This window comes from Myxine glutinosa, chromosome 1 (assembly GCF_964187855.1).
Source record: "Myxine glutinosa chromosome 1, kmMyxGlut1.1, whole genome shotgun sequence".
NCBI lineage: Eukaryota > Metazoa > Chordata > Myxini > Myxiniformes > Myxinidae > Myxine > Myxine glutinosa.
Window position 1 is genome coordinate 95,491,758 of NC_136261.1, and position 27,813 is coordinate 95,519,570.

The window sequence follows — 27,813 nt, forward strand, 5'->3', positions numbered from 1 at the left end:
TGCAAAATGGGCATTTCAATCAACATGCCACGATTGTCAAGGGATCAATGGCAGCGTGCCCTGGGCATGCTGCAAGGTGGACTGAGCTACCGTGAGGTGGCACGTCGCCTTGGCTGTTCACACCAGACGATATCGGCCCTGGTGGACAGAGACACCCTCCACAACTCTGCAGATGACAGACCTTGATCAGGGAGGCCAAGAGTCACCACTGCAAGGCAGGACAGGCAAATGGTCCGAAGTCACCTGCGGGATCGATTCCGTCCAGCATCCCGCACTGCGGCAGAAACTCCGGGGCGTACAAACCCACGGATCTCCAATGATACTGCATGAAGACGACTGTATGACTATGGTCTGACTGCCAGAAGACCATACAGACGCCCCGTGATGACGGCTGCCCATCGCCGCAACCGACAGAGATGGTGCCAGCAGCATCAGCGGTGGACCTTGGCGCAGTGGAACGAGGTCGCTTTCAGCGATGAGTCAAGGTTCTGTGTGGACAGTCCTGATGGGCGTGAGCGTGTCTGGAGAAGAAATGGCGAGCGATATGCCGATTGTTGCGTGTGTCAAGCCAACAGGTGGGGTGGCCCAAGTGTGATGGTGTGGGCCGCCATATCAGGCCGGTACAGGACGCCACTGGTGGTTGTGGATGGGAATCTTAATGCCCAGCGGTATGTGGATAACATCCTGCGACCTCATCTGCTGCCATTCCTGCTAGACCACCCAGAACTGAGAACCTTTCAGCATGACAACGCTCGTCCCCATGCTGCTCGCTTTACCACTGCATTTCTCGAAGGCGAGAACATCAACACCATGCAGTGGCCTGTGCTCTCCCCTAACCTGAATCCCATAGAGCACCTGTGGGATGAGCTTGGGAGACGCGTAGTTGGCAGGGCCAGGACACGGGCAGAGCTGCTTCAGACATTGAGGACTGAGTGGGACAGAATCCAGCAGCAATCCATCCAAAGACTGGTAGGCAGTATACGCCGACGATGCACTGCCTGTATCCAAAACAATGGTGGCCACACACGCTATTGAAAGGGGACTGACATTGCACCCTGTGCTGTTCTGTACTGTAGAACAAACTGATGAGATGGTGTGTCTTGGTCAAAAACTTGACATGTCATCAATAAAATGCCAATGTTTCAATTAGCAATTGTTGGTTTGTTTTATTTTGAACTGTTACAATTTTATTACATTTCAAACAAGTGGTAAGTTTCTTTTGCGTTTTCAGTCTTTTTGAAGTTGGTCAAAATGGTCAAAATGGTCAAATTTTTCGGTCAAAATGCCCATTTTGCACTGACCTTTTAAAAGCCAATATCAAGACATCACGTGCAGCTCATTAAAATCATCCCGTACCCCTCGGCTAATCACTGACAGTCAAAACGGCTGTTCAACAGCTGTGCTATGAAGTGACCATTGAAGGTTCAAGTGACCATCCGTGACCGTTTTGTCTGACAGTGAGGACACTATTGTCCACAAATAAGTTCACACATTTACTACACGCAGTGTTATTGTTGATATTTAAAGGTTTCAAAGGTGGTAAGTTTCTTTTGCGTTTCAGTATATATATATATATATATTGTTACAGTTGCGGTTTAGATGTTATGATGGGCTGAGCGGATGGTCCACCGCAACCGTTACAGGATCCCCAATTGGCCCGACTCCCCCAACGTTGACCAGATCCGCACCACAGATATTCAATCGGGAAACCTCTAAAGCGACCGAAAGAGAAGGAAAAGAGAAGAAGACAGAGTACGGAGGAAGAACAGATTTATTATACACACACAAGCAAAAAGAAGGAGCGACCAAAGTTATTTACAAGCAATGGATGGAAGAAGCAGTCACACAGTGAATCGTTAGCTTATACTATTCAATTTACTTAACCCCAGGACAACGATTAGGACAGACGACGTTCACTCTTACACGGGGGAAATTGCAGGCAGGAATAGCGGAGGTGGGTTGCTGGAGAGGGAGGCAGGGTCAGGTCCCTGCAACCGGCAGGGCTGGAGGTAGCAGCTCCCAATTCTTCGCGTTTTTTGCGGGAAAACCCTCGGTCGCGTCGACGCTGCTGATGCTGTGGACGTCACGCGCTGGCTCGGTCACACCTGCTCCTCTCCTTCTGGTGGAGCCGTCTCCCTCCTCTCAGCGCGTCTCTCCAAAGCTTGTTTCCTCTCCAAGTATCTCTCCTTTTTGGTTTGGAGCGTCTCTCATCTCACAGCTCACAGCTCACAGCTCACAGCTCATCTCTCATGTCCTCTCTCATGTCATCTGCCGAAGCAGTCCCTTCCAGTCGCTTTTATTACTCCGGGCGGAATCAAGCCGCCGGCTGCGAGGGCACGCCTACCGGGTCGCTAACCGCGGTGCTGGTTGGCTGTTAGGGCTGTCCGATTCCTCTTTTGATCATGACGACGTGCCACGCCTGTGAGTTGGCGGCTCCTACCCCCCTCTTCTCCGAGATGAGCACATGGGCAATGGCGGCTTGCGGGATTGAACACCACTCGCACCGCTTTTGAAAGGAACTTTGGAGAGCGGAGATGATTGGGGAAATTGAAAGGGGCCTACGCTTATTTCGTTTGATACAATGCAGTCAATCTAGTGGGAAACACATATTTAGCCTACATAGAATAAGGAAATAAACTATTTAAAAAGATATATCGTGGCCTGTGTGTAAGTTTCATGGAATTAACTAGGAGGACGGCTGCGACCATTATTTACATTACGAGGGTGTTACACACAACAAAACCATACTTTTCACATCCGTTACACTTTCTCCAAAATTGTTACACTTCTCAAAAAACCGTTACACTTCTCAAAACCGTTACAATATGTATGTATGTATGTATGTATGTATGTATGTATGTATATATTGTTGCAGATCTCCCGAAGCCCGTTCCCGTTACAAAGGGGGGATTAAACCCATTTTTCTCCCTGGGTCTTCCGGTCCGCGAGGCCGAATCGCCACTTCCGGGCAAACGTGAAAAAGGGTATTGGGACAAATTCGCACGTACCTTTAACCCACGCTGCCACGAAAGCGGGGACCGAACCTCGCACAAGCCACGTTTAATCGAGTACGCCCGAGCGGTATGCATATCATGTGACTCGTGCTGTTACTTTTATTGGAACCCGATTCGAGCGGTTCTATTCATACCATGTGAAGCCAATTGATGGAAGGGACAGGAACGGTCAAATCAGAGGAAGAACACAATTTATTATTACTGTACAATGATCAGGATAAAGGAAAGGGGACACCGAGCAGAAGCTTAATCAATCTTACTTATACCCAGACACGGGCCCACTCACGCACACGGCAAGAAGAAGAGAAGAAGTTTGCGTGCCAAACGTGCTCTGCCGTCGGTCGCTCCGGGGTAGCTCGCCCGGCATGGCTCTCCTATGTTCACGGCACGTATGCAGGCGAAGGCAGGCAGGAGGAAATCGCGCGTCTGTGGCCCGGCGCGGGTCGTCCTCTCGAGCGCGCGATTAATACAGCGCAGAGCGCGGAGCACGGGGAAAGTTCGTGTGCAATAGGCAATTCAACTCGCTCGTTCTACAGCTCCACTCGCGTTCTCAAGCTCAACCCAACTCACTCTCACGGGGAACTGTAACTCGTCTCACAGGGAACTGTAACTCAGCACACGACTCTGACTCATCTCCTGTCTCTCTCCTTAACTGCACTGCCAACTCAACTCACCGGGAACTGTTCTGAGGACCTCTCTCAACTGAGGTCGGGGGCTCGGAGCAGGGTTATATGGCCCCACCCCAGAGTCTCACTCGAATGTTTCAAACCCCACGTCTGGTCGTCGTGGTTAGCCACTCCCCTCGAGCCCTCATTGGCGGCTCGTGCTTACCGACCACTCCTCCTGCCGCGCCTCCCTTCGGCTTCGGTAGACTTGTTCAGGCCTGCCGCGTGGCATGCTATCGCCAAAAGAACACCTAAGCTCACTGGCCTACTCAACGCAAAACTAAACACAGGAAAGGACTACGCTTACATTCACTAAGAAATGTGTTTTGCAGTGTGTGTTGGGGTTGAGTCGAGGAAGGTTCACAGGCACGCTGCGATTTTCAATATGGCGGCCACGGCAGCCATCTTGAAATTGGTTTCCGTCAATTTCAAGCAGAACAGCTTGTCAGATTAAATCCATTTGTGCAGTGTGTGTTGAGGTTGAGTAGAGGAAGGTTTCTTTCGAAAATGGGTGTGCTGCAATTTTCAATATGGCCATCACGGTAGCCATCTTGAAATTGGTTTCTGTCAATTTCGAGCAGAACGACTGGTCCGATTAAATCCATGTTTGCAGTGTGTATTGGGGTTGAGTAGAGGAAGGTTCATGGGTGCGCTGCAATTTTCAATATGGCCGCCACGACAGCCATCTTGAAATTCGTTTCCGTCAATTTCGAGCAGAACGGCTTGTCCGATTAAATCCATTTTTTCAGTGTCTGTTGGGGTTGAGTCGAGGAAGGTTCATGGGCGCGAAATGGGTTCATGTGTTCATGGGCGAAAATTTCTTTACTGCAAGATCCTACTCGGTATACAACTTCGCTTCAAATAACAAATTGTCATCAATGCTTCCTTTCACCATGCATGGGCTGAGGGGTTGGGTTACGCCCGCTTTGCGGTGCTATTTATTATTAATCTACGACAGTAGAACTGATGCATTAAAGCTCGAGGACCTGCTTCTTCTTAGCATCACAGACAGATGGTCACGTTTGTTTATATTAATAGTAAGACCCATTCCCTCTGGGAGAGAAGGATGATGTCAATACCCGCTCCCTCTGGCAGGGATGATATTTTAAACCACTTGATCAATTAGCTCCACTTGTTATTTGATTCATTATAACTGGCAAGCACTCTCTCTGGCTTATACTGTTGATTTGAATAATCTCAAGACAAGGTGGTGCAAAGTACAAATAGAATACAATAAATCTCCAACTGTCTATTCTTCCTGAGTCTGTTCGATCTCGTTTTCCCTACAGGGCTTCAAGATGGCTGTTCACCTCCTCCTCAAGTCACCCCCCATCCATAAGCATGATCTTTTCTACGCTCATTAAACATCAGCAACCCCAACCCTTCTTCTCCAGGTTTTTCTTTCTCTTCTGTCTTTCTCGTTCTAGTTTTACATTTTTGGTGCATTTCTGTTTCATCCCTGGTTTCCCCTTCCTGTTCTTTCAACCCCCTTCTGTCTATGTTTGAGCTTGTGTACAGCTTGTTACCTTTGCCACCTAAAGTGGACAAAGGTTATGTTTGTTTGTCTGTTTGTCTGTTCGTTACTTGCAGAATCGAAGATTTTTCAAGTATATTGGTTGGTCTTGTGCGTTATTCTGTCTGTTTGTCTGTCTGTCAATCGTCTACAGGTCACAATTTTAAACTGATTTTCACGAAACTTCACCAGATGCTTCACAAAGCTTCTTCCTTATGACCACCAGTGGTCATAAGGAAGAAGCCTATTGATTTTGAGGTCAAAGATCATCTTGAGGACAAATTTCTAAAATTGCGCTCGCCTCACCAAGCGTCGTTACTGAGGAACGGGCTTATTTTAGCTGAGGCTAATGACTGTACCTGAGTTGCTGTGTTGTCATGATTTACCCCAATCATCATACAAACAATTATTTTGCACAAATGTATTTGTTGTGTTTGTGATATTACATTTTTATAAACAATTTAGGTTGAAGATTTAGGTTGAATGTTTTTTTTTCAAGAAAGAACCCCTCAGCACATACATAGGGGAGGGGTAGGTGCAGACTGGAAGTTTGGGACGATTACACCTCACCACCATGTAATTCAAAACACCTTACCACCACGTAATTCAAAACACCTCATCACCACAAAATTCAAAACACCGCACCACCACGTAATTCAAAACACCTCACCACCAAGTAAATCAAAACACCTCACCACCAAGTAATTTAAAACACCTCACTTCCATAAAACACGTAATAAAAACACCTCACCACCACGAAATTAAAAACACCTCACCACCACGAAAGTGGAAACACCTCACCACCACGAAATTAAAAACACCTCACAGCCATAAAACACGTAATAAAAACACCTCACAGTCATAAAACACGTAATAAAAACACCTCACCACCACGAAAATAAAAACACCTCACAGCCATAAAACACGTAATAAAAACACTTCACCACCACGAAATTAAAAACACCTCACAGCCATAAAACACGGAATAAAAACACCTCACAGCCATAAAACACGTAATAAAAACACCTCACAGCCATAAAACACGTAATAAAAACACCTCACAGCCATAAAACACGTAATAAAAACACCTCACAGCCATAAAACACGTAATAAAAACACCTCACAGCCATAAAACACGTAATAAAAACACCTCACAGACACGAAATTAAAAACACCTCACAGCCATAAAACACGTAATAAAAACACCTCACAGCCATAAAACACGTAATAAAAACACCTCACAGCCATAAAACACGTAATAAAACCACCTCACCACCACAAAATTAAAAACACCTCACCACCATGTGATTTAAAAACACCTCACCACCACGTCATTTAAAAACACCTCACCACCACATAATTCAAAATACCTCTCCACCACGTGATTCAAAACCACCACAACCTTATTAAAAACACTTCACAACCACGGAAACAAAAGTTTGAGGGAGTCGTTAAGTGACAACACAGACACTGCCCAGATGTGTCGATATATCGATAAATGACTGTACCCGAGTTGCCGTTTTGTCATGGTTTACACCAATCATAATTCAAACAACTATTTTGCACAAATGTATTTGTAATATACGTGATATCACATTTTATAAACAATTGAAGTTGAAAAAAAAAATTCCTGAAAAAATTCCCCAAAAAAAAAGAAAAATGGAATTTTTTTTCAAAAACAAATACCCTTAGGACATACCGACGGGAGAGATATGTGCATACCAGAAGTTTGGTATGATTTCACAAAAGTTTGAGAAAGTAGTTCAGTGACAAGACAACACAACACAACACAGACACTGCACAAATATATATATATATATATATATATATATATATATATATATATATATATATATATATATATATATATATATATATATATATATATATATATATATATATATATACAGTATATATATATATATATATATATATATATATATATATATATATATATATATATATATATATATATATATATATATATATATATATATATACATATATATATATGTATTTATATATGTATGTATATATCATAAAAACATAAAATATAAGATAGTTTAATTTAATAACAATTTAGAATAGTGATGATAAACAGGCAGAAAGTATTTCCTACCGACAGTTTTTGTGCTTGGAAGTTCCGATTTCAATTAAATATTAGTAAACACATGTAATTTGCATAAATTAGCATAATAATAATAATAATAATACATAAAGGCATGATTTTATTAAGTGGCTCCTATCAAAAAATTTAAACTATAGGTCTAACAAGCACTTGGAGAAAGTTTGGTGGTTTTTGTCTGCTCTGTTCCAATAACTCAAAAATATGTTTCTAATGCTGCCTGACTACCTGAAAATACTATCGTGTGATTGCCCTCGGTGAAGACCAGGAAATCACGGATAGCAATCGAGTGTTATTTGAGGCATTATTCAATAGCGGATGTTATATCTACACACGGGTAGAAAGAGGAAGGAGAAGCTGGAAGATTTTACCTTTCGGTCCCGCGTGGCAGCCTTTAATCCTGCAAAGTAACTCAAATGAAAACATCTTTTATGTACAAAAATAAACAGGTTTATTTTACAGAACCCGAGAACAAGAACGCAATGGTAAATAAATGTCCTAAATCGTGATCCCTCACACCAGACTTGCACACAGACACAGGAATAAATAAACTGGGAAATAAAACACGTGTAATTATTGCACTTATCTCAACCAGCTCGTGGGATCTTGTCAGAATCGCCAAACGCGAGCACGCAGACCGGAAGCGCTCCGGTTTTGGTGGGAGGAAGGCCGCCCGGTCGTTGGCACGAACGTTGCAGCGGCAAGCCTCGCTTGTATGCTCGTCGCTCGCACGTGAACACAGGGGAGGAGAATCGTCAGCGCTCCACCATCTGTCGTCGCCCAACAAGCAAGGGTCCAGGGTCAAGACGCAAGAGAAGTCCAGGGCAAGAGGGATCTAGAACGAGAGGGGAAGTCCAACACGAGAAGGCAAAATGCCGGCCAGCGAGTTGTTTTATCGGCCGTCTCGTGACGTCAGCTCTCTCCCTCTCTCTCTCTGCCAATCAGTCCATCGCCTCTTTCTCCATTCCTTCCACCAATCCTTCCACCAATTTTGGTTCATGTTCCCATGAGTTTTCTTTAACAAGGATATTTCATTTTTACCTCCACCTCCAAGGTGGATGGAGGTTATGTTTTCGCCCCTGCCAGTCTGTTTGTCTGTCTGTCCCTTTGTGAACAAGATATCTCAAAACGTTGTGGACCGATTCGGACGAAATTTGGCAGAGATGTAGCGTATGTGACAAGGACGAAATGATTAGATTTTGGTGAAGATCCGGATTCGGATCCGGCTACTAGAATTTTTTAAAGTGGTTCTTCACTATTGGGAGATGGGGCCAAAAACGATACATAGCAAGATATCTCAAAAAGTTGTGGATGGAGTTGGACGAAACTTGGTAGAGAGTTTGGGGGTCTGACAAGGACGATTCTATTCGATGTTGGTGAAGATCTGGATATGGATTCGGATATGAGAATTTTTTTTTTTAAGTGATTCTTCACCATTGAGTTATGGGGCTAAATCCAACATATAGCAGGATATCTCAAAAAATTATGGACGGAATTGGATGAAACCTGGTGGACAGGTTGTGTGTGTGACAAGGACGAATCAATTCAATTTTGGTGAAGATCCGCGTACGGATACGGCTAGTATATTTTTTAAAGTGATTCCTCACTATTGGGAGATAGGGCCAAAAACGATACAAAGCAGGATATCTCAAAATTTGTGGATGGATGATTTTGATTAAATGTGATTCTGTATTATGATTTTCTGGTCTACTCTGGGATACAAGACGTAAACTGTTCACCTGGCGGAGGTATGCTCTCTACTGAGTGCCGTTCTAGTTTGCACATGTGCCAGTGGATTCCTCTAACCTTGATTACCTTGTTGTGCCTTTGAGTGTACTGCTACTCTGACATGAGATTTTTTTTACACTTTCGGAGGGGGTGAGGCAATCACCCTGTGGCTAATGTGCTGGTGATATTGAAAGCCTATGTTCAAAATGTTTTTCTTGTTGCGTCTCAGGAGTTTACAGTCATCCTATTTTATTATATTTAGTGCAACATAAAATATTTTAAGGTGCTTTGTATTTTATTATATTGAAGGGTGCAATACATTGGTTTTGATCTTAATTTTTTTCTTTTGTTGAAGTCCATTTTGGACATTTATTTAAGCTGTTTGAAAACCAGAAGAAAGGCATGCGGCTCCAAGGGGTGGAACGTAAATCGAGTCGATCTGTGAACAACTTGAGCACAGCAATGAATGGGAATGCTTCTCATGAAGGCTCGTGTAATGAGGAATATCGGTGAGCTATTTGCATCATTTGAAATTACATTTTGTACTTGAGTTTTGCTTTTTTAAAAATAGAGTTACAGAGTGTTTGTACCATTCGTTGGGATGGCACTTTGTCTTTACACAAATCAACATGCTGCTCGGTAGCTTAAATGTTTTAAATAAATGTTTCTTCAATAGCTTTTAGCTCTTGATCTCTTTATCTCTTTTCTTTGCTAAAATTTCTCTGCATTACATGATTCTTTTTCCCAATGTTTGGGGTAGAGTGACTGGGAAAGCGGAGGGCATATTTTGATTGAAAATAGGAGGAAGGTTGGTATAAAAGGGTCTTTAAAACCATAAAACAACTGTCAGTGAGATCAACACCAACCTCCAGAGTGCAGGGGTGAAAGTATCGCAATCTACTGTTCACAGAAGACTTCAACAGCAGAATTATGAAGGCTACCCCCACAATATGCAAGCCTCGCATCGGCATCAAAAATAGAAAGGCCAGATTAGAATTTGCCATGAAGTACCAGAAGTAAGCCAGTAGGGTTCTGGAACAAAATTTTATGGACAGAGGAGCCCAAGACAAACCATTACCAAAGTGATGGAAAGGTGAAAGTGTGGAGAAAGGAAGGAATTGCATATGATCGAATGCATACTACCTTGTCTGTAAAGCATGGTGGAGCTTGAATGGCTGCCTCTGGAACTGGCTTACTCATCTTTATTGATGATGTAACTAATGATGGCGGCCGCAGAATTAATTTGGAAGTGTACGGAAACATTTTGTCTGCCTACGTACAAGAAAATGCCTCCAAACTCTTTGGGCGGTGCTTCACCATGCAGCAAGACAATGACCCAAAATGCACTGCAATGCAACCAAGGAGTTCATCAGGGGAAGAAAGTGGAAGGTTTTCGACTGGCCAAGTCAATCTCCTGATTTAAATTCAATGATGAATGCATTTAATTTGCTGAAGAGGAGACTAAAAGCAGAAACCTCCTAAAACAAACAACAACTGAAAATGGCTGCAGTAAAGGCTTGGCAAAGCATCTCAAAAGTAGATTTCAAGAGTTTGGTGATGTTGATGGGTCACAGGCTCTATGCAGTTATTGCATACAAGAGATACTGTATGTAACCAATTACTAACTATTATACTACTTTAATTAGGTTTACTCCATGAAATGGAGAGGAAACCTATTATTACTGCTAGAGTTTTTCTTATTATTCTTCCGCCCTATTTTGCACCTCCGAAAACTTCATAATTAATGTTCTCAGCAACCGCTGGTCGGATTGACAGGAAATTTTCATCAAATGATCGTCTCGGCTCCTATAATTTTTTAATGCTAATTATGACGTGATAGGTCACGTGGTGTGGGCGCCATCTTGTAAAACAAATTCAACTTTTCCCCTCTGTATCTCCGAAACGGCTCAATGGAAAAATTTGAGGAATGGCTCATTCTAAAGAACTCTTCAATGGAAACAAAAGACATGTGTATCGAGGATATAAAAAATGCTAACGTTAAGAGGTTAGAATTCGTCAAACAAAAAATTTTCTCCCCCAAAAATGGGATTTTTTTTCCAGATGCTCAGTTTAAAAAAACTCAGAATGCAAAAATTTTCGAAGTCATACGTCACATGGTTCGGCCGCCATCTTGCTTTTCGTGAAAAAACACAAAAACCCCTTTTTCTCTGCAACGGCTGAACGGATCGAGCCCAAATTTGGCAAGCTTATTCGCATACACATGACAAACAGAAAAGTCAGCAAGCACGATGTCATCCGACACATGGTTTCAGAGTTATGACGTTTTAAAGCTCAAACTAGAAATGGTATCACCTCCATAATTTGTGGAGATATCGAGTGGAAACTTTACACAAATGTTCCTCATGGGGGGATGTTTCAACGTTACTTGAGACGTTTTGATAAGTCGCATGGTTTGGCCGCAATAAATAATGGAAGTTAAATTTTAAAAAGCTTGTAACTCTTGAACCACTGCATGGATCGACTTGAAGTTTTAATGCAATGTAGGTCTCATCAAGCGGAACAAGTGTGCAACATTTCGAGATGATTGGATGTACGGCCTCGAAGCTATAAGTCTTTATTGTTGAAAGAAGAAGAAACACACCATTTTGTCCTTCGAGGCCACGTCTCCCAGTGCTATTGCCATTTTAAGTTTTAATTTCCTTTAAAAAACATTTTCTCTGCAATAATAGGGCCGATTGAGATAAAATTTTCACCATAGGAGGGACTCGGTCTGTAGAATATTTTAATGGTAATTATGACGTCGCAGGTCACGTGGTTCGGCCGCCATATTGTTTTTCGTGAAAACACGAAAACCCCTTTTTCTCTGCAACGGCTGAACAGATCGAGGCCAAACTTTGCAAGCAGAATCGCATACCCATGACGAACAAGAAAGTCAGCGAGCATGACGTCATGCATCACATGGTTTCAGAGTTATGACGTTTTTAAGCATGAACCTTCAAAACCTAGCTCCTCCCTCATTTTTGATCCAATCGAGGAGAAACTTCACAGATCTGTTCAGCATGTCAGTCTACTAAAATGTCATTTTAGAATTTGCACTAGGTCACGTGGTTTGGCAGATATCGTTAATTAAACGAATTTTTTATTTATTTATGGATATCTCTTGAATCGCTTTATTGATCGACGTGAAACTTCATATTGTAGTAGAAGTCATGAAGAGTAACAAGTGTGCAAAATTTCAAGATGATTGGATGTACGGTCTGGAAACTAGAAGTTGTTATTGCCTGAAGAAGAAGAACCACAGCACCTTTTTTTGACTAGGCCATGTGACATAACCACCTCACGAGCTAAGGGTAGCTCGAAATTAAATTGTCTTCGGATTTGGCAGTCGCTAGAGGGTGTTAACATTCGAATGCAACAAATCTGGGCAAATTCTGATGAATTTTCGTAAAACTACACGATATTGTCATTCACATTGGAAAATAACATTGTAAAACTCTCCGCCGCCTCGGCTTATTTCTCGCTCTGAAGTTCATCCTGTCTTCAATTTTAAGGAGAAAGAGAGGTATCTGCAAGCAATGGTGACCTTTATTTGGTGGAAATCCGATTTAAAATGACGAAGTTATTCAAAATCGAACATTTTAAATTGGTCGCATTTCCAAAGTGAATCTTCCGCAGGTAACATATCCACACGTGCAGGCAGACCTTACGGCGTCAATTTGGCTCCGATTTCAAATCGGATTTCGATGGTCGTATTGCCTCGGACGAGTTAACTAAATACCACAACAAATTTGGTGACAATCATGAAAAATTTGACCAAGTTCGATCGACGGGATACTTCGTTCTTCCGCTGACATACGGCACGGGCCACGGACGGATGACGTCATGCCACGGCATGACGTTCTTCCACGGGTGGCAGATATCGTTAATTAAACGAAAATATTTTTTTAAATGGATGGGGTGGGGGGATGTGTGTGTGTGTGTGTGTGTGTGTGTGTGTGTGTGTGTGTGTGTGTGTGTGTGTGTTGGGGGTGGGGGGATGTATGCGTGTGTTTGTGTGTGTGTTAGGGTGGGGGGGATGTGTGTGTGTGTGTGTGTGTGTGTGTGTGTGTGTGTGTGTGTGTGTGTGTGTGTGTGTGTGTGTGTGTGTGTGTGTGTGTGTGTTGGGGGTTCGGGTGGGGGGATGTGTGCATGTGTTTGTGTGCGTGTATGTGGGTGGGGGGTAGGGGGAATGTGTGTGTGTGTGGGGATGTGTGTGTGTGGAGGGGGGGGGGGTGGGGTTGTGTGTCGGGGAATGTGTGTGGGGGTTGTGTCTTGGGGGGTGGGGGGAGAGGGGGATGTGCGTTTGTCTGGATATGTGTGTGCGTGTGGGGGGAGGGGTGTGCGCGTGTGTGTGTGTGTGTGTGTGTGTGGATATGTATGTGTGTGTGTGTGTGTGTGTGTGTGTGTTGGGGGTGGGGTGTGTGTGTGTGTGTGTGTTGGGGGGATGTGTGTGTGTGTGGGGGTGGAGCGATGTGTGTGTGTAGGTGGGGGGGGGGGGGGGTTGGTGTGTGTGTGTGTGTGTGTGTGTGTGTGTGTGTGTGTTTGGAGGGGTGTGTGTTTTGGGGGAGGGGTGTGGGTGGGGGTAGGGGGGATGTGTGTGTGTGTATGTGTGTGTGTTGTGTGTGTGCATGTGTGTGTGTGTGTGTGTGTGTGTGTGTGTGTGTGTGTGTGTGTGTGTGTGTTGGGGGGATGTGTGTGTGTGTGGGGGTGGAGGGATGTGTGTGTGTAGGTGGGGGGGGGGGGGGGGGGTTGGTGTGTGTGTGTGTGTGTGTGTGTGTGTTTGGAGGGGTGTGTGTTTTGGGGGAGGGGTGTGGGTGGGGGTAGGGGGGATGTGTGTGTGTGTATGTGTGTGTGTGTGTATGTGTGTGTGTTGTGTGTGTGTGTGTGTGTGTGTGTGTGTGTGTGTAGGGGGGATGTGTGTGTGTGTGTGGGGGGAGGGATGTGTGTGTGTGTGTGGGGGGGAGGGATGTGTGTGTGTGTGTGTGTGTGTGTGTGTGTTTGGAGGGGTGTGCGTGTGGGGGGAGGGGTGTGGGTGTGTGTGTGGGAGGGGGTAGGGGGGATGTGTGTGTGTGTGTGTGTGTGTGTGTGTGTGTGTGTGTGTGTGTGTGTGTGTGTGTCGGGGTTGTATCCAAGGGGGTTGTGTCAAAGCATGTCCAATGAAAGTGGGGTTGTATGAAAAGTGGGGTTGTATCAAAAGTGGGGTTGTATCAAAAGTGGGTGCGAGTAAACCGGTCATCACTGCCAGCAGTTTTAAAGTGGCAGTTCTAGTTTACTTTAAGTTAATCTGTTCCAATACTTATGCTTACCTAAAATGGGGAGGTGGAGGGACTGAACATAAAAAGTGCTATTGTTCTCCAATGGTAAAACATATATCCATAGAAATACCAAGAAATAAAAGCTGCCCTTCTCTACTCTTGCCTCATATTTATCTTTTGATCTCAAATCCAAATTTTATTGATTATATAGTGATAATAAAGTTGTCTTCAATGTTCCAATAATTATGGAGGGCACTGTATATGTACATAAGCAGTACGCATGTCTTTTCCTTCATGTACGTAACCCGGATTTTTATTTTATTTTTGGGAGCAATCGAGGCAGTGATCTGTTGCCTATACACCACCCAAATAAAGGAATGTGCCAGAAGAACGTGTTGCACGCTTGGAACAAGATCATCTGTAGGGCGGGTACTCTGCTAGTAAATAATAACTCTACATGAGGGGAGGAGGTGATTTACGATTTTCACCTTTACATATGCCACAATGCAAGTGGTTTACTGACCCCTGCTGCAGACCAGGGGGATTATTAGCCATGGCACAAAATATATTTGACTTACCTCCCCCAAAACATCCCCCCACCTTCTCCTCCCCCCCCCCCCCATGCCCCCCACCATCCCCAGGCTGCTCCCAAAGGGAGCGTATGTCTCTGGTATTACAAAATTCCCAATAGCATCTAGTTTGAGATGCAAGTACGTCGTGGTAAAGATGGCAAGAGTTACATGATTCTTTTTACCGTCGTGGCGGTTTTACCGATTAACAACCCGTCGTGGCGGTGTTGCAACTAGGAATGTTAATTTTATTTTTCAGACTGATATCTCCAAAACGACATTGCCACAGATTATCACAACAATGTTTATTAGTCTATCAACATTGTAAAATTTATACTTCATTCATTGAGGAATTTTATTAACAGGTGTTCATACACATTCCAAACCCAACTCACATTGCCAATATGTAACTGGTTTCACTATGTGTGGTAGACTTCTAAGTGTCAAGGCCACATAATGCCAGTCAAGCAGCAGCACTCATTTTGCTTGACTGGCATATTACATTCGTTATCCTTGGGACAAATAAGAAATTTCAACCAAAACCGAAATTTATGTTTGATGTCTATCTCATCGAGTGACATTCCACCGCCACCCCCACAGATACACTATGTAGTATGGCGAGTACTGTTCCTGCTTTCAATGCTCCTATTTTCCCTTTTCACTTCCATATCACATTCACCACCATTTCCTTGTAGGGTTGCTGGCCTCGTTCGAACAAAGTCCCACGATAGCGTCTTTTCTTTGGAAGATATTGCTCCACAGGTATGAACTTTTGCACGAATGCTCAATTTGTCTTTCTTTGTTGACAAATTAAGTTTTTGTCATGGGGTGAAAGACCATCAAAATGTTGTCTTGCATTTCATTTTTTTAAATCTGTTAATTAGTCTTTACTTTTTTTTCTGCTGTGGCATGATTACATTGACAACTAGAACAACACTCGGTGGAGCGCATACCTCCATCAGGCTTGAACACTTTATGTTTTGTATCCCCCTGATAGGTGCTGGATCTGGACCTGGACCTGAAACCAAAATCGAATTGGCTTCTTATTGTCGCCTAACTAACTCATCCATATAGTTTTGTCATAATCTGTCCACAACTTTTTGAGATATCATGCCATATATCGTTTTGGCCGAATCACTCAATGGTGTAGAATCACTTTTAAAATTATCTGATCTGGATCCGTATTCATGTCTTCACCAAAATCGAATCAATTCTTCCATGTCATACACCTAACCTGTCCACCAAGTTTTAGCCGAATCCATCCACAACTTTTTTGAGATATGCCGTTCACAGACACACAGACAAACAGGGGAGAAAAGATAACTTCTTCCCACCTTTGGTGGTGGAGGTAACAAAGTAGAGTCAACAGTTTATCACACCAGTAAAGGTAAATCAAGTCACACATTTTTAGTCTTCTATTTTTATTTTCCAATGTTATCCTTGTTTTTTTTACTTTGCGAGAAGTTGTGCCTTTTTTGTTCAAATCACAAGTGCCAAAATGAAAGGAAACCAGTGCAAGCCTGTTGCGATTTATGTTTTGTGATCTGTTCCTTCTTTGAGACCTGGTGACACCTAGCCAGTCAAGTCCTTTCTCAGCCATAGCAGACTTCAGAAGGCAACCAATGCTTGTTTACCCAACATATCCCTCCTCAGCTACTCTCAACCATGTAAGCTTTACATACTCCAAAATTGAAACGTTGGCTACCCTCTAGCTCTTCTGGAATCCAACTTAACAGCATCAGCATATGAGTACTAAAAAGCTCATGTATGACACTGGTATTTCTTCTGTCTTCTTTCTTCCATAAATTCGTTTCTATGTGGCATCTCCCATCTGCAAGCTAAGTAATCTTCACAGCGAACGACAGGATGAAACTCAAGATGATTCCCTCAATTACAGAATGGCCAACCGGTTTGTATCATTATGAAGTCCTTTATTGCATCAGACGTAAAGGCTTTTTTGTGGACAAATTATTTGGTTTATAAAATCAGTTTGATATCTACCCGGTATATTTAACTGTTTATTTGCTGCTCTTGTTCACGCAACATTGTATTAATGCCTGAGATTGCAAACATGAAATCAGGACTGTCTCACTGTATATCTCTTGTGCTTCTAACTTGGTAGGCACCCAGCTCATTTTTCCCCAATTTTGTTTTTTGAAGGTTCTAGGCTCATGGAGGAGATGAACGACAAAGGGCAGCAAGTTAAAAAAAAATAACCACATGGTATGGGGGAGAATGGACATACACCTAGCGGAAAGGATCAGGAAAAAACACAGAAAAAATGAGTAACAATGGTCCAGGGAGGAATAAAATAGGAAACAATCAGCATAACAACAACAGGCATTTTAAGGCCATTTTCCCTGCTAGAGCGGGCCGCGGGGGTTAGCCTTGCGGTCCCCATGACAATCGTCCCCATTTTGCCCTATTTTCTGCATCTCCCCTTGTTAACCCCCTTGCCCGCATTTCTTCTTCCACCATCTTTAGCCAAGTCTTTCTCGATCTTCCCCATCCTCTACTTCCTTCTACATTCATTTCCATCACTCTTCTCAACAAGTCACTTTCATCCTTCCTCAACACATGACCAAACCATCTCAACCTGTTTCTCTTCACAGCATCCATCACAGGCTCTATTCCCATCATCTTTCGCAATCCATTCTTTGTCTTCCTTTCTCTCAACGATACTCCAAACATCCACCGAACCATTCGCATTTCCACCCTTTCCAGCCTTCGTCGCTGCTCTACGTTCATTACCCATGTCTCGCTCCCATAAATCATAACACTTCTCACACATGCAGCATACACCTTTCCCTTCAGCTTCAACGACACTCCCCTCCTCGTCAGCACGCCACTCACTTCCCAAAACATCTTCCATGCACATCTCACTCCAGCAACCGTTGCCGAGTCTGATCCACCTTCTCCATTCAGCATGTCTCCTAGGTAACAAAATGTTTTCACACCTTCCAGCTTCATGCTGTCTCCAAGATCCAACTCAACATTTCCTCCATCTGCAGCTTCGTCTGTGCACACCTTACACTTGAATGTAGCTGCCACACTGGTTAATGACCCTCTCAAACCACGACATTTTTGATGAACCCACTCAGCGCACATTGTACATTGAATGGAGTTCACTCTGACGCCCTTCCTGCACACAGCACACGGCCACTTCCCAGTTCTTTCCACCTCACCACATGCTTTACCACTTGCCATCACCTTCGTCTTTCCGATATTCACCTTCAGACCTTTTGTCTCCATACATTCCTTCCACTTGTTCATCTTCTCCTTCAGTCCATCCATACTTTCTGCAATCAACACCAGATCATCTGCATACAACAACTCCCACGGTGAACCCTCCTTTACGTTCTGAGCCAGCACATCCATCACAGCTACAAATAGTAGTGGACTTAGTACCGACCCCTGATGCACTCCCACCTTCACCTCAAACTCACCACTGTTCCCGTCCTTCGTCCTTACAGCTGTGCACGCTCTTTTGTACATTGCCATCACTACTCTGATTAACCATTCCTCCACTCCTAACTTCCTCAATGCCCATGTCAATACTTCGCGTGGAAACCTATCGAATGCTTTCTCCAGATCAACAAACCCAAGAAACAACTTCTTCCTCTTCTCCACGTCGGCCCTCCCACTTTTCTTCTCTTCATTGCTTTTATCGCTTCCTCAACTTCCTTCTCAGTTATCTTCTCTGCTGGCCCTAAAACTGGGTTACTCTCTATGTTGCCATCCAATTCATTCTCTGCATTCAACAGTATTTCCATATATCTCTTCCATCTTCCTTTAATTCCATCTGGGTCCGCAACGATTTGTCCCACTTCATCCTTACAGAAAACTTACATAAACTTACAGCTTACAGAACTTACAGCTTAAACTTACAGCTTACAGAAAACCTTTCGGTTATATATCAGTCATTATGCGACTTCTTACCATCAGTGGGGAACTGCCAGCAAGGTGTCGCATACAGCTGCTGCTGCTGCACCTTACTGGGAGTGATAAGCAATGCCTGCCGTATGAAGTCACATAATGACTGATATATAACCGAAAGGTTTTCAGAGTCACAAGTGTATGGAAGGCTCACTGCATTTCCCTGAAGAAGCCCCAACAAGGCCGAAACCAGGTCGGTAACTGTGAGTTTTGCATGCACTTATGACAGTATCTGAATTTAACATCCATAATGACGCACTGCTAGATGGCTCCTCCGGAGCTTGGCAGGCAATGCGGACATACATGGCGATGACGTTCGCTCATTAGGTTGGAGCGCCAAATTACAGATAGTAATATATTTTAGCGGTTGCCGAAGACGATAAGAAGAGGCCATTTCGTTGGGTACAAAACGTAGTTTATTGTACAGAAATCTCCAGCAACTGCTAACGAACAGAACTCGTAACGGCTTATATAAAACAAGCACCCTCTTCGGAGGGCGTGGCTCCAACAGCCGCGTGCGCGTCATGACGACACAACCAAACGCCCGTGTGCGTGGGTTAGACCAAACCCATCGTAATGGTAACCGTCGCATGCGGATAAGTTAACCGCGACACGTGAATAAGGTAACCACTACATGCGCCCCCCCAGAAGGCACGCCACGGGCGTGTACGTAGTTCGCGGGTGGAACAGAGCCGGGCCGCTGGTGGAACAGAGCCGGGCCGCTGGTGGAACAGAGCCGGGCCGCTGGTGGAACAGAGCCGGGCCGCGGGTGGAACAGAGCCGGGCCGCGGGTGGAACAGAGCCGGGCCGCGGGTGGAACAGAGCCGGGCCGCGGGTGGAACAGAGCCGGGCCGCGGGTGGAACAGAGCCGGGCTGCGGGTGGAACAGAGCCGGGCCGCGGGTGGAACAGCGGTAGCAGTTGTAGTTGCAGCAGTAGGAATTGCGGGAGTGGCGAGCAGCGGTGCGCGCGAAGACAATGAGGCTCCAGTGCGCGCGAAGGTAACAAAGCAGCCGTGCGTGCGCAAGAGATGAGCAGCGGCAGTAGCTGTAGTTGCAGGAGCATCAGCCTCGGGATCTGCCGTAGGAGCAGTAGTAGGAGTGGCGAGCAGCAGTACTCGGCCTGCATGCACGGAGGCGACGAAGTAGCAGTACTCGGCCTGTGTGCGCGAAGGCGACGGGCAGCAGTACTCGGCCTGTGTGCGCGGAGGCAACGAGCAGCGGCAGTAGCTGTAGTTGCAGGAGCATCAGCCTCGGGATCTGCCGTAGGAGCAGTAGTAGGAGTGGCGAGCAGCAGTACTCGGCCTGCATGCACGGAGGCGACGAAGTAGCAGTACTCGGCCTGTGTGCGCGAAGGCGACGGGCAGCAGTACTCGGCCTGTGTGCGCGGAGGCAACGAGCAGCGGTGCTCGGCCTGTGTGCGCGAAGGCGACGAAGTAGCCGTGCCCGGCCTGTGTGCGCGGAGGCGACGAAGTAGCAGTACTCGGCCTGTGTGCGCGAAGGCGACGAAGTAGCCGTGCCGCCAACGCCCCGTAACGACGTTCCTTCGGAGGGTCCCGGAGCTGGTTCGCCCCTCCAGTCGTAGAGGAGGAACCGAGCGCGATGCGCGAACCACATGGCCGCTCGTCGGTGCTAAAACTCCGGCAGTTCGAGTTTAGGTCTTGTGGAAGACATTGCGGTCGCAATCCTGCCGTGTTCATGTGGCCCCCGAATACATTTGGGGGCAACGGGGTCACCAGTTTAGCGGTTGCCGAAGACAATAAGAAGAGGCCATTTCGTTGGGTACAAAAGGTAGTTTATTGTACAGAAATCTCCAGCAACTGCTAACGAACGGAAGTCGTAACGGCTTATATAAAACCAAGAACCCTCTTCGGAGGGCGTGGCTCCAACAGCCGTGCGCGCGTCACAACGACACAACCAAACGCCCGTGTGCGTGGGTTAGACCAAACCCATCGTAATGGTAACCGTCACATGCGGATAAGTTAACCGCGACACGTGAATAAGGTAACCACTGCAATATATATATTTCACATGATTCCAGAATTTTGAAACAACCTGTACATCTTCTTTCCACCGTGTTACTATTGACAAATAATGGATGTGGGGAGGACGCATGGAGTGGACAAGATAGATAAAGTAAACTCTCATGAAGGAAACCTGTAAATTTAGAAGAAGGTGGGCTTGGAGGGTGTTAACTGCAGCAGAAAAGATCATGATTTTGGATTGGGCATGATCTGAGATGGTGGTGAACAGCTGTCTTGAAGACTTGAAGGGGAGAATGACATTGAAGAGAATGTGGAAGTCGGTTCCACAGGCAGGAAAAGAAGGAACGAATGAGTGGAAGAGAGTCGTGATTTTCAGAGTTTCACCAAAAGGCGTTGATGGTGCACCGCTACCTTTCCTCTTCCACCTTCCCTCCCAACTTTCCATCCGTTTCTCAATTCCACTTTTATTGAATTTACTGCATTGTATTTTTGCTTTTTCGATTTACATCCCCCCCGCCCCCTCCCCCCCTCCCCCCCCCCCCCCCCCCCCCCACTTTCCTGACCCCTTATGTCAATGAGTTATAAGCAGAACAATATGGAAAAAGTTCAATATTCTTAATCAGGTTATGATGTGCTGTTCCAGACATCTAATGCCTGTGATTGGCCATCTTGGTGTGCTCGAGGAACTGCACCCCCTTTGGACTCTCGTGCGGCAAAACACAAGCTGGCAGTTCGACCCCGAAGGCATCACATTGCATCCCACTCCCGGAATCTGTCTCAGGCATGCAATTCATAGTAGTGTTGATTCATTCCTTTTCTTACTCTTTTTGGTCCTATTGGGAAATCCTCCCCCACACTAACCTCCTCCCTTCTCACTTTAAAACAAAATGGCTGCATTTATAGAGAAAGAAGAATCAATACTGATTAGGCCATGCCTTTCATGAAATAATTTGACCTGTTTCAATTCAATGGCTATAAATGACTGGAAGGATGGTGTGGGGTAGAGGGTAGCACACTCACCTTTGAGCTGCTCAGTTTGGGTTTGATCATCCGCTAGACTATAAACTGTCATGCTTGTGCTCCATAGGGCAGGGTGAAGCATCAACAAGTACCTCGGACCTGAGGCTGGGGACCTGTCTTGCTTGCCGTAGTCTTTGGACGTTAAAGATCCCATTGCAGTGGCTTTCTACAAAGCGTTTGCAAAAGTCTCTCTGACACCCTGTTCCAAATTCTAAATTCCTGTCCTAACTTACAGGGGGCACTGCATCAGCAGTACAGTCGTGCTCTCAGGCATGATGCAAACCTGCCATCATTGTGCTGTACTGTATGTACACAAATGGATGAAAAGTTCCAAATTTAGACATACAAAAATGATTCTTTATATGTTTATTAAATTCCAATGTAGCTTCCTGTTTTTTCATTCAGGCCCGGTGTTGGCTTAGCGGTTCGGGTGCCGGCTTGGGATCCTAGGATCCTGGGTTAGAATCCTGGTCGATTGCTGAATTAACACCAGGGGGTAGTCTGGGATCCGAGACCTCAAAATTTGATTTTGAAGTGACACCCCTGCTATAAAATGTTTGACCCCTAGATCATGTCTGTGGGGGTGTTAGCCACCAGAAAAGTGACTTTAGCAAGGTAGTTTGGATTGCGCGAATTCTGTAGGGACATTTTTTAACTTGGGGCGTCAGCTGTAAAAAAGCAAGAAATTTAGGGGTAGGGGAAATTCAATTGACCATATATATCCCATAATACAGGGGTGAGTGCAACAAATTACCACTCATTCTTTTTGTTATAAAGTTGGCTTTTATATGAAACATGATTCAACGTGATTGAACCGTCCATGAGGTCAGCAGAGATCAAAAGGTCACGGAAAGTGGGTTAAGCTAAAAGTTTAGCTCCTTTAGTAAATAAAATCACATTTTTCCTACTTCAAGCTCAATATAGCCAAACTTTTACACCCAAAATATGTTGTTTGTACCCCTCTGATGTTTTTGGGAAAGAAATGCCCCGACTGAACTTAACTTACTGGCATGTATGTCACTTTAGATTTGCATAACTTTAAAAAAATCACCAAAATCGGGCATTCACACTATATATTTGCACGGTACTCTTCAACATGTTTTAAAACGACAAGTCATACCACATACTGTCTGGAAAAGTGTCATTACCTCTATTTACTCATCATCATCACCGTCATCAGTCAGAAGCCGTCCACATTTTTCTCTGTCGCCATTGCAGGCACATGCAATGATGCATGGTACTCCAGCTTTCGCACAAGGGCAATTCCTCAGGCAGTTCGGTTTCTTCTTACATTTGCAGTACTTCAACTTCGCAGCAGAAGGCTTTGATGGCTTGCTCTTCATGACAGGAATTAACCTGTCACCATCCACACTCCTGCCATACTCTTCAGGTGGAAGAAGCACTGGATTGCTGAGTGAAGCTTGCTTGTATAAGCTGATCTGACAAAGGCTCCTGAGAACGTGGAAGTGAAAAGCACCTTCTGTTGGAGGAAGGGAGCGCAGATCTAGTTTGCTAGATGCAAACAAGTGGGCGCGAAGCTTATCCAGGGATGAATACCCTGGCTTGCCGTAGAGATCACAAAAGAAGCTTCGTGCTTCAGTTATCACCTGATCATGTGCAGAAGGTCCGGATTCATGTCGGATGAAATTGGACAACGCTGGCTGTTTGTGAACATGCTGGAGTGCGACTTTCACTGCTCTCTTCTTACCCCGTTTGAAAGGATAGCTCACCGAATCCAACCTGACAGAATGTAGGAGATGAGCAGTGTGTCTGTGAGTGCCAATACGTCCTTTCCAACTGCTTTGGCCAACTCATTCACCAAGTCATGGATGGGGAGGAACAGATCATCCTTTTCCACCCATAACTCAACAACGTTTGTCAACCGAGGGAAATGATACATTGACAAGACGATGATATCTTTATCTGTAGCCTAAATGACAACTACGCTGTTGTCACAGCTAGCAATGTGAGCAAAGATTCTGGTGTTCGCCTCCTCGTGGTTAGGGCAGTACAGCTCATCAACATTGGTATGTTCCGTCTGCGTCACACGAGTTGCCTGGGCGTTGACCCCAAGGACCAGGCAGAAGCCATCAGGCCAGGATGACTCCTGGGACCAACGTGAAGCAAGATACGACAGCAGATTGGTCTTGTTACAAGGGTTTGACAGGAATGTGTTCCAATCAGGGATTTTCATGATGTCCGCTGGAACAAACTCTGGCAAGTTGGTATTTGACTCCCGTCTCTGGCGTTCATCCCTTTAGACTCTTTAACCCAAAATCATATTGATCGCCCACGAAATGCACTTCAGTGCAATGTCTGGGTTTCATGTTCAAGAGTTTGTTCCTGTACCTTTCCTGAAGTTGGTCAAATGTACTCGAACCAAGTGTGTTAAACCGCTGGATGAATGCCATTGCATCGACTACATAAACTGCATCAGATGCAGAAGGAGGCAACTCTTTCAACGGTTCCCATGACTCGGCAACCTCTGCCTGTAGAGTGGATAGATAGTTGGATTTGCAACCTTTCCGCATGGAAAATCCATTCTTCTCTGGCTCAAACAACGAGGGAGGGTACTCAAGCCATTCGTAACTAAATGCGTCAGTCCGTGCCTCATCACTCAGGTCCTGTGCGAAACAAAGTGCCCTTGTCACTGCACTCTCCTCTCTGATGACTTCTTTCACAGTGTCCATCTTTTTCTTACTTTTCTTCAGATGCGTGGCGAATGTTTCTATCTTCGGTTGGACAATCTTGTCTGCATTCGTCGTCGTGGCAGCATCCATTGCGTCCAAGCCTAGACGTTTGACAGCTACCAGGGTAGTTGCTGCAAGAATCTGACCTGTGGATATGTTCATTAGTTTATCTGTCGCAAGTGAAGGATCGAATGGGTTTTGCATCTTCTCTTCCACGGTCCGTTTGATCTGCAGCACGGCTTCCATGTCGTCTTTCCTCAGCTTCTCGTGGTGGTCAGATTGCGGGCGAGGCCATGTGTGCCATCTGTTTTACACTTTCAGAGACAGAGGTCATGAACGGTAGAGCCTTGATGTACTTTTCTCGTGCTGATTCAGACTGTGTTATACCCTTAAAGAGACTTGTTTTGCCTTCCCTATTGTAGGTCTGTTCAAGGGCAAGGTCTGTCCACACACCATTAAAGTCTCCTGCAGTCTGGTGAACTGTGAATTTGCCAGCTGCAAACTCCTCGTGCACTTCTGGTGCTGTTTCTGGAAGCTTTTGCATCTCACTGAGATAGATCGGAAGGCAGGACATGTACTTACTATGGCCGGAAGCAATGGTATAGGGTAGCATATTCTGTACCTCTTGTAAGTGCTGTTGCCACAGCCCAGCTCTCTCAGCATGGATGTAATGCCTTAGGATAAGCACCATGTCTATGTACATGCTCCAAAGATGGGCTGTCACTCCTAATCCCTTCTCAAAATCTCCCCAGAGCGACTCCAGTGACTCTAGGCATTTCATGACTTCCTTCATGAGTGCAGCAAATTCGTCCTTCTCTTTCCTGTCAAAGGCATTTCTAAGACTTTCAAGCAGAGACGAAAGCAAAGAAAGTGTCTCCTCATTCTTCTCGAACAACAGCCATTTCTCAAATGCCTCCCACTTCAGCATGAACAATGCCTCACTCAACCATGAATGATAACGGACCATCTTATAATAATCTTTTCCTGCCATGACTTTATTGGCTGTACCTCGACCACAGATATCACTAGAAACCAGAATGTCCTCTATGCCACTCTCCATCTATCTATAATTCCAGTAATCTCTGTTTGTACGTTTGTACGTCTGTACGTCTGTACGTCTGTTTGTCTGTGACCGCTGTTTCTCGACAACCACGGGTCCGATATACTTTTAACTTGCCAGGTATATTGCTGGGGACCCGAGGATGTGCCTTTTCAAGGTTTCATATTAATCGGACAATTACTTACCGAGCTATGTCCAAAAAACGATTCAACCAATCAGAGAGCAGCGAACGATCGCGTGTGCCGAACGTGGAGGACACACTCTGCCTCGGATGGCACATTTGAGAGCGTATTCATTTATTTCACGTTTGCAAACTATGTTGGCGTTAAACTATGTTTTAAAACTAATAAAACCGAATTTGCGATTCATTCGCTTTCCTGCGCGTTTGTGCACGCGATGGCGATTTCTTTACCAAACTCCGGAAGCCGTTCGCTTTGGACCAAACCATTGCATGTAAATAGAGGGGGGGGGATTGTCACCGTACTCGCAAGCCGTTCGCTTTGGACCAAACCATTTCATGTAAATAGAGGGGGGGGGGATATAATTTTAGATATAGATATAGTACGGGCATGCCCTAGTTATGAAAAATCCAATAGATCCCAAGAAGTTCTGGGCAATATGGAATCCTCCAAGTCGAACAATAACATCTTTGTACTTTTCCGATTCCTTCCTAAACAACCCCTTTACTATGTCATATATCGCCTGGTCACAAGTCACCACCGTCTTAGCCTGACCCATCTTAAGACTCAAGGAGACAAAGTAGTCCAATGAGGTCTGGACTACATCTGCGTTGGTTGGGTTTTGTGGAAGCAATGGTCCATAACCAATCTTTGTTTTCTCTGTACGTTGCCCAGAACTGTATTCAAAGAAGCTGCTCCATGTCAGGCTACCAGTGTCCTTGTCGTTTTCACCCATCATCAACTGTGTTGGATACATCCTCAGTAGGAACCAAACGATGTTCTTGTCAGCTAGAAAGCAGGCTTCCCCCTTGTCATCATGAGGAAGTTCAATATCACGTAATGACCTAGCCTGTCTTCTGTCCTTCAGTGTCAGTTTACTACTTACTGGAACGAATTTGTCTGGTTCACTGATAGTCAGTTTCCTGGTTTTCTTAAGGGGCACTGCCCCCACTACCTCCCCACTTCCTTCTCCCTCAAATGTGTACTGATAAATTATATTTGTTGTAGCATGAAAACTACCACCATCTTGTGTCTCTGAATGGAAGTTTAAGGCTGAAGATCGATGGTAATCATAAAGATCAGCAAGAGTGAAGCAAGTTGCTGAAACAAATGTAGCATAATAATCACTAGCACCACACAAAAGATGAAAAGCATCAACCACCACAGTAAACCATCACTATTACGATCAATATAGGCCAGAAACATTAGAGGGATGCAAAGAACATATTGTGACATATACATCTGTGAATTATTTGATAAAGGAGCTAAATTTTCAGCTTAACCCACTTTCCGTGACCTTTTGACCTCTGCTGACCTCATGGATGGTCCAATCACGTTGAATCATGCTTCATATAAAAGCCAAATTTATAACAAAAAGAATGAGTGGTAATTTGTTGCACTCACCCCTGTATTATGGGATATATGGTCAATTGAATTTCCCCTACCCCTAAATTTCTTGCTTTTTTACAGTTGACGCCCCAAGTTAAAAAATGTCCCTACAGAATTCGCGCAATCCAAACTACCTTGCTAAAGTCACTTTTCTGGTGGCTAACACCCCCACAGACATGATCTAGGGGTCAAACATTTTATAGCAGGGGTGTCACTTCAAAATCACTTTTTTACACATTTCCAGGCCTCGGATCCCAGACTAGGGGTTGACTCAGCCTGTCATCCTTCCGAGGTCGGCAAATTGAGTACCAGTTCACTGGTAATTCCCTGTGTGTCGCAAGAGGCGACAAACAGGGTTGGTGGCAGGAAGAGCACCCGGCCATAAAACATTGCTTCGAAAAGGGGACCACGGTGCCCAAAAAAAGGCCAACCCCTGCTCTGTGGGGGGAAAAAAGCCTCTAAAGGTGGTTCTTCTTCTTCTTCCTGTTTTTCATAAAACAAACGAATACTTGGGGAAATTATTCATATGATATATACTTTGCATTGTTGGTTGTGTTCACTTTCAAACTACCTGAAACTCCACCTTGTAGCAAACTACTGATGTAGTGAGTCTGGTTTGTAATGGAAGAGCACAGCACACTTTAAAATGTGTGTGCATAACCAAAGTTAAATGTGGCAAGCTCACTCC

General features: G+C 44.8%; 1 protein-coding gene across 6 annotated transcripts in view; it reads left to right on the forward strand.

The window, feature by feature from the left end:
- LOC137426582 (uncharacterized) overlaps positions 1 to 27,813 on the forward strand; it is a 120,183-nt gene that overhangs the window by 66,518 nt on the left and 25,852 nt on the right. For all 6 annotated transcript variants that reach the window (XR_013622925.1, XM_068115247.2, XM_068115239.2 and 3 more), the window contains 4 exons: positions 4,969 to 5,073; positions 9,401 to 9,554; positions 15,565 to 15,631; positions 21,431 to 21,568. Coding sequence is in view for 5 of the 6 variants with exons in the window: in XM_068115247.2 (XP_067971348.2) it covers positions 9,448 to 9,554; positions 15,565 to 15,631; positions 21,431 to 21,568 (312 nt within the window). In the remaining variant the exon portion in view is untranslated. The remainder of the gene's footprint in view (positions 1 to 4,968; positions 5,074 to 9,400; positions 9,555 to 15,564; positions 15,632 to 21,430; positions 21,569 to 27,813) is intronic.